Genomic DNA, 7,837 nt, shown 5'->3' with positions numbered 1-7,837 from the left:
TATAGACGAGACTTCGTATTATTTGTCTTCGATATAAGTCTATGAAGGTTTTTACAAAACTACGGTGTTGTCCCTGAATTAAACATTTTTTCATTAATATTATGTTTTATACTGGAAGGGCTGCAACCCCACAACTCTTATGAACGAACGGCCACTGTCACTGATTGATATCTATAAAAGGTAATCTATTTTTATTAATGTAATTTTGCACAGTTTACTTCCACGCCATATTAAAGGGTAATTGAAGATTCGATCATCAAAAATAGACATATTCAAAATGTTCCTTTTTTAAATATTTTTAATCAGTAGATTATTTTTGTTTAATATAGTATATTATATAGGTGGCTTCCATAAATTATGTCTAAGGAGTGTGAACAAAACAGGAGCCAGACTTTTGTGCCATAGTACATATTTTAGTTTAATTTTCATACGCCCATGCTATACCGCTTTGTCAGAGAATTTCGCAAGAGATGGGTGAATATATCCTCTTTTCTCTCAGCAAGATGCACAAGTACGTATGACAGAGTGAGAGCTAGGGCGAGGTAATTCTTACTGGTGCACGCATCAAACGGCGTTTCAAACGTGCGTCAGTATTTGTTTGCCAGTCGTCGGGAGATTTACGTCGAAGCGCAAAATATTACTGCGCTTCTCAATTATTTTTCGACTTTTCTTATTTATAGTTTATACAAAATATGTCAGATTCATCGGAGTGTAATCAAAACACGGATCATCCATATAATGTAAGAATGATATCAACTTACTAATATTATATGGGTACAAATGCCCTTACTCCCCAAATGACGTCCCTAATCCAAAGGTCATGTGTCTATTCTTAATTGTGATTTTAAATGCGTTAAATCTCAGACTGCTCTTCTATTCAATATATTTGTTATTGCTGGTAAAGATATTTTTGTGGCAAAAATCAAAAATAAAAATATTTTAGGAACATTTATTATTAAAAACGATTTATTTTGATAGTTCATCTAAAAGGTTTCGACACTTTTGCTTCAGCACTTTGACAGCTTCGATGAAAATGACTTCCGGCGGCAAAGCTCCGACAGATTCAATATTGACTAAAACATAAAAAGAACACGTTTAAGAAGTCTTCGTAGTTCAAGACATTTTCAATATAAGACTTACAAATATAGTGATCGGATACTCGGCTCATAACGACGGAATCCTTCAGTTCCTCATATCTAAAAACGTTACGGCTGCATGTATCATATCGAGCGTTTTTTACATAAGCTTTTCCCTCACGATCTAATCCGATTACTCCGGGCGCGAAACAGTTTTGAAACAATTCAGCATTGGGACCATCTATGGTACGCAACAGATGAATCTCGGGTAACAGACGGTAACTCGCAGTCGCTGGAATTACATAATAATTGATTTATTGTTTATTAAATAAATGTAAAATGATCTTTCTTACCGACTGGCGAGAATTTAGCGTGATCTTTTCCGGTACCCTTCACGGCGATCAAACCCAAGTCCAATTCGTGTCCAGGTTTCATTTTTGAGATTAAAATATCGTCATGTACTGGACCGACAGATGATTCTTTATGGATCATGGATTGGTTTCCAATCGGTGTCCATTTTATTTGACCCGAGTATACTAAATAATAAAATGGAATCTTATTTATATTTGCGACAATTATTAAAAAGCATTTCAATTACCGTTATGGTTTTTATATAAATCTTCAGGTCGGCTAGAATCTTTATGTTGTGTCGGATTGTTAACGCATTTAACTTTCAGGGTGTATTCTAATGTATCGTTCTCATTCGACTCTGCAGTATCTAAATATAATTATAAATTATATAAGCATTTAATTCAATCGATATTTATAAAAAAGTTGACATACCATTTGCTTTATATTCGAATAGACGAGGATCGGCTTTCAACGGAATCAGTCCCAATCTGTGAGCTAGAACTTCATCTTGAATCAAAGATGTATTGTTGAATATTTTAACTTTTTCTATAGCCATGCTGGGTACTTCGCTTAACATCAACCGCCGAAAAGCATTCGCAAACGCAGGATGTACACCGATCAGATCAAACTCCATGTCAGTTTCATTTTTGCGTATTACGACAATGCGAATTTTTTTCTTGTACTTCTTGGTGCACCACGGTTCATCAGACATGCCATAATCGTTAGGCGAAGACTAAAATTGGAAATTTGACGGTCAAATAAACACAAATTAAACTTGTAAATATATCAATTACCTTAACGCGGAACTCTTCAAGGAAAATTCTTGGTTTTGGATCCATTTTTAAATAATTGTATATTTTTAATGTGAATATAAACACAACCTAAGAAACGCCGCTAGCTGTCAAAGCCGCGTGCTTTTTTACAGTGCTGGCAATGACCAAACGCTACTTAGCTTTTAAATGAGCTAATAAAAGCGCTAATAGTGAAAATATAAAAAACGCTTTAAAATATTATATTAATTCTATATAAATTTTATATAACTAAATGTCGTTTTCTAAATTTAAATTAAAGCATTTTTTGCTTAAAATATGATCCAACTTAAGTTTCCCAACATTTAAAAAAAAACACAAATTTAAAGGTATCTTTAGATTTATTATTTATTTAACATTTGATATATGTAATTAATTATGAAAAATAATATCAATTAAATGATCGCCTCTGGACTTTTTACAGCTGCTGATCCTTTCAGTGTAATTTTTGATGACTTTTTTGTACATTTCAGGCAGTATCTCGGCTATAAATTGGCGGATGTTGGTTTTTAGGCGCTCCAACGTTTTGTTTCAATGCTTCCAGTTGCTTCAATTTGTTTCGAACGGCTTTTACACGTTGCTTCAGAGAAGCAGCTTCTTGACCTTTAAGCTCTTAGATGTCTTAGTTGACCTTGAAACCCTTGTTCAGGTTTTAAGGTGCTTTTTCTGGTTCGATCGTCCGGTTCATTAGCAGATATAACGCACGATACGAATTACTGCCAAGCTGACCATGAATTTGCATCTTTCAGCATGCATGGGACCATGCCCTCCGGCGAGATATGTTCTTAGCTAAGAGCTTCTCCTAGGTCGCTTCTTTCCTCTGTCCATGCTGGCCAGTTGAAGCGCGTGTGAGCAATGCTTAGGAGCAGTGGTGACACGCAGTGTGCCACCCAAACTTGGTGGGAGAGGAAGGGGTATCATAAAAATATGATATGATATAATAAATTATTTGTAATGCTATTTTTTAACACTAATATTATGAATATTATTTAAATACATTTTCTTAAATTTTTTAAATCCTATAAATGATTTTCAAAATTTTCAATATATGTAATATATTTAAGTATGTTCCAAAAATAAGAAAAAGTACATCTAAGTTTGATGTACAATTAATTAGCAGTATTATTTGTGGAATATAAAATACTACAACTTGATAAAAAAGACCAGGGCCGGCCCGAGGGGCAGGCAGTACAGGCGATCGCCTGGGGCGCTAGATCTTGTGGGGCGCCGTGATACCAAATAAAGGTGCAATATTCACTTAAAATTATCAAACAATATTGTTAAAGAATATAATCTGATATTATTTTTTTGTATACACTACTGTGCACTCTTTAGATTATTTCACGAGCAAAAAATCGCGACGAAAATAAAACTGCAAATTCTTAAATACCCACAATCTCAAAAAATAGTATGGTGTCAAATATAATATTAAATTACTTTTATTTGAATTATATGTTTGTGCTCATGTAATGAGTTATTAAAGTATTAATAGGGGGGGGGGGGCGCAAATTTAGTTTTTGCCTGGGGCGCCAAATAACCTAGGGCCGGCCCTGTAAAAGACAACTTAAAATTTTGCAACCCTACTTGTTACTTTGCGGTTAAAAGAAGCAATGGGCTTTAAACTTAAATTTGATCAACATAAACAATAAGTAATAATCTAGACTTATTTTTAAAATAATGTTAAGGTTTGCTAGATATAACTGAGCATTTAGTTTTGAAGGCTGTCAGCTACAGCGTTGGCCTTCTTCTCATTTTAAAACAAAATTTTGCGACGGAGTAATGATTTTTAATAATTGAGGAATAACGATTTAAAATATTTGTTAAGTATTGATGTTTGGTCAACTTCCAATTGCGCTGTACAAAATTTTTACCGTAAATATGAGATTACTCTATTAATTATTTTGCCTAGTTACAATTTTAGCACTAAAGTAATTTTTAATTAATTTGCCTTAACAAATTAAAAAAAAGTCATTATAAATTTATATTTTTTGATAATCACTGATTATGATTGTGTACGACACAGAATTTATATTTTAATAATTTAATATTAATGTTAATGCACTTTGTATAGATTATTGTAAAATCCATAATAGTTCCAATATGTACTCAATATTTCAGTTACAATTTTTTTTCATTTAGAAAATATATGTATTGATTTACTAATTATCGATATTGTCAAGCCTCATGAATAAGAGTATGATATGTATAACTCTTTTTCATTAAAAAAATATGAGTGTTTTTTAGAGAAAATGTATTCAATCAAGGATTATTAAATATCAATTTGTATATTCAATGTAAACCATGTAAGATTGTCAGAAAAAAATAATTGCATTTTAACAAGGTCAATCAAAAACATAATTATGGTATTACATTGCATAAAAAGTGCAATTGACAACATGCATTTTTTTATGGGTATTTTAAAAACAAATTATTTAAATGATTTTCATGTTTTTTATATTCATAAACTAGTATATTATCTGTAAATCTGGATATACATGTTTATGTGCATAAATTGTTAATGTTTTATGATGAAAAAATCAAATGCGGTTGTAATTATTAATTTAAAATTCTTTCCTTGAATTATAATTGCAGTAAATAAATAAATAAAATATAATATTATTGATATAAAATACACGTATAAATAGGTCAAAAGAAGATTAGATCGGGAAAGCTTATCTTAAAGTTAAACAACATATAAACAAGTAACTGCAAGTTTTCCTTTCTACTGTCGTCATTTAATGCTCTTGTGTAATTTTAACAATCTTCATTGCATACTCACATAATTATATAATATATAAACGTTTCAACACTTGAATCGAGAGTTATAAACTTTATTATTGTGTGAAAACAAAATACTTTTTGACTCACGAAACACATTTTAGAAACACTGTTTCCAATAGGAATATGTAGCGGTAATTTAATGTAAATAAAATAATACATATAAAGAAGGAAACAAAAAAAAACATGGAATATCAAAATTAAACGATACGAATCGGACCAGATCCTCGTAGCTAACATTAAACAAGTCAATGTGTAATGTCAGCGTATGAAAAAGCCGGATGGCCACAGCCATAGGCGAGTCGGCAATAACACATGAAAAACCTTATCGAATGCCTTCTCAAAATCTGTATATATGACGTCTACTTGAATTCCAGCATTGAGAGATTTTGTCACCGTTTTGGTGAGAGACAGAAGGTTAGTAACAGTGGAACGGGCGAGAAAATAAATATATAATAATCACTAGCTCTGATCTCACAGACGCGACAGAGATTATAAAACACTAGGATTCATATGAGCGAATTTCGAACGGAAGTGAATGATATGGGCGCTGTGTATTCGATTTATTTATACTGGGGGAGGCTTAGTGCTCGTCCACGTTCACATTCCGTCCGTTTTATAATCTAATTGTTGTGACCATTGTGTTCGAGTTTAAGCAGGTTACCGCTTGTATGATGTGACAACCTTACATTCCACATGTTATGCTTTGTCAAGGGATACCCCCCGAATGCTTTCAGCCTAATCCATCTATTATCACGTACGTTCCGCACTGGTCGGCATCAGAAAAACCAACCAACCTGCCGAAGTGTCGAATTGATTTATGGCGCTTTTAACGTCATAAAAGTTTTGTTTTCACGTTTATTTCCATTAAAAGATTTTGCGAACTTTCTGTTTTAAATTTTCCAATATACTATGGACCACAAAAATAGACATTTCATAAGCAAATATAGTTCTATTTTGTGCTCTATAGCAATATTTATGGTGTTTTAGAATATTTATAATATATTTATTAATTTTATTATTATCGAAACATTTTTTTTATTTATCTGTCGTAAAGGAGAAGTTGAATAGAAATTTAATGAAAAATAGTATCTTTTTTACTGATTTTATTAAAAAATATTGAAAAATCTGACCTTGGAAAACATTGGCTATTTCCAAATAATAATGCATATAATTACTTGTAGCAAAACAGAAACAGTCATCAAGGTGATTATTAGTCAATCGTGTGCTATATTAAATTTATTAATTCATGTATTAAGTAAAACTTAATTTTGTATCACTCTGAATCAAAACTTTATTGCGTCAAAATCACAGCGATTTATTACATTATAAAATGAGATCCGCTGTCATAAACTAGATACAGGAAGAGCAAATTACATTTGATGGGATATTGGCAACGAAACGATACACATTTTTTCACATGTAATTTGTGATATTTACCTTCAGGCATTTTAAAATATCTAATTATAATAATATCTTTACAACACACGATCTTAGTAGTAATAATAAATTCTTAATTGAATATACAGCTTCTAATCATAATTTTTCATAATAGTCCTCGAAAAAAATTTAGTCATAAACCAGAAAAGCAATAGCAAAAAATAGTTACATGCACCGTTGCACGTACACAAGTTGTTAAGCAAATTTTAGAAACGCTAAAGGACTTTCGTCGTATAATTATTTATGAGATCGATTTATTGAATTAAATATTCAATCTGTTACGTAAATAGATCTAGTTTTCTCAAGACAAGAACGACCAGATCTCGACATTTTTAAAAAGTCAAAACGAGATCTTTATCGCTGAGTTATGAGCGAGTTAATAAAAGCTTCGATTTCGGAATCAATAATAAACTTAAAGTTTGCCTAAATTTCATCATTGTACTTATTTATAAAAAAAATAAGAATGTTCTTTTTTTATATTTATTTTAAGATTAAAAGCTGTCAACATTTATTAACCTTTATTTATCATAAATATAAAAAAAATATATACTTCAATTTTATATTCATTAGACTGTTTTTATGTAGTACAACAACATTTTCTAGAACGTATGAATTCATTATTGAATTATATATTCAATGAGTCAATTTTTGTAGTAAAACATAATCGCACTAATAAGTATTTTTTCAGCAATTAAATAAGATTTTATTTTCATTGGTACCGCCTTATATTTTTAACAGAAAGTTCAAAAGAACAGTTCGTGCTAAACAAAAGTAGTTGAATGCAAAAATATGTTGTGTAAAAACTATTTTCATTCAATGAAAAATATTGTATACGTTTGCTACTATTATAAAATTATTGCAGCATAAGTTATAAACGTTAAATAGCTCCTATATTGTACAATAAATAACCGTACAGCAGAACAATGTTGTATTTGTATATTGCTTACATTTTATACTTTGTTTATATATCCTTTAACATTAAATCAAATGTTAAATAATAATATGATTACTGTATCATACGATTAATTGAAATAAAAATGTATTTTATATAAAAAGTATTTTTTAATATTATTGGGTAGACTTTACTGGTCGAAAATTGTGACTCACCGAACAAGTGTATTCGTCACGCTGACGTACTTATTTAACCGTATACGGTAAATTTATATTTTAAAAGTACCACATACAAACTACCCTATTAATAATTTCATCTACACTTCCATAATAATTAATGGTGTCACGAAAAAAGTAATAGTGAATCACATTTGCGTTTAAAATAATGTATAATTTAAACATGATACGTTAAGACTATTTTATTTATATTTATGTGCATTATAGAAGGCGTCCTTTCGTCGCGTTGCTGATAAACTCAACTACCGCTCCGCC

The 7,837-nt window shown here is 30.7% G+C and overlaps 1 protein-coding gene across 1 annotated transcript; it reads right to left on the bottom strand.

The window, feature by feature from the left end:
• Positions 1–935: 935 nt before the first annotated feature.
• On the bottom strand, positions 936–2,366 carry Polr1C (RNA polymerase I and III subunit C). Its single transcript, XM_088191123.1, has 6 exons — positions 2,222–2,366; positions 1,860–2,160; positions 1,675–1,794; positions 1,430–1,612; positions 1,141–1,368; positions 936–1,073 (listed from the first exon to the last, which is right to left on the bottom strand). Exons 1-6 carry the CDS (start codon positions 2,264–2,266, stop codon positions 967–969), a joined length of 984 nt encoding a protein of 327 aa, XP_088047249.1. The 5' UTR covers positions 2,267–2,366; the 3' UTR covers positions 936–966.
• Between the last annotated feature and the right edge of the window lie 5,471 nt (positions 2,367–7,837).

The sequence above is a fragment of the Plectrocnemia conspersa genome, unplaced genomic scaffold, assembly GCF_051122295.1.
Source record: "Plectrocnemia conspersa isolate PC_06_02 unplaced genomic scaffold, ASM5112229v1 ptg000008l, whole genome shotgun sequence".
NCBI classification, from domain to species: domain Eukaryota; kingdom Metazoa; phylum Arthropoda; class Insecta; order Trichoptera; family Polycentropodidae; genus Plectrocnemia; species Plectrocnemia conspersa.
The sequence above is the reverse complement of the archived record's forward strand: the minus strand, read 5'-3'. Positions and strand labels throughout refer to the sequence as shown.

Bases quoted from the DNA above. Each gene is read 5' to 3' on its own strand.
- Polr1C (XM_088191123.1), bottom strand. From the start codon at position 2,266: ATGGATCCAAAACCAAGAATTTTCCTTGAAGAGTTCCGCGTTAAG. The intron at 1,369-1,429 runs GTAAGAAAGATC...ATGTAATTCCAG, and splicing joins CGCTAAATTCTCGCCAGTCG to CGACTGCGAGTTACCGTCTG. The intron at 1,074-1,140 runs GTAAGTCTTATA...TTTATGTTTTAG, and splicing joins AGTATCCGATCACTATATTT to TCAATATTGAATCTGTCGGA.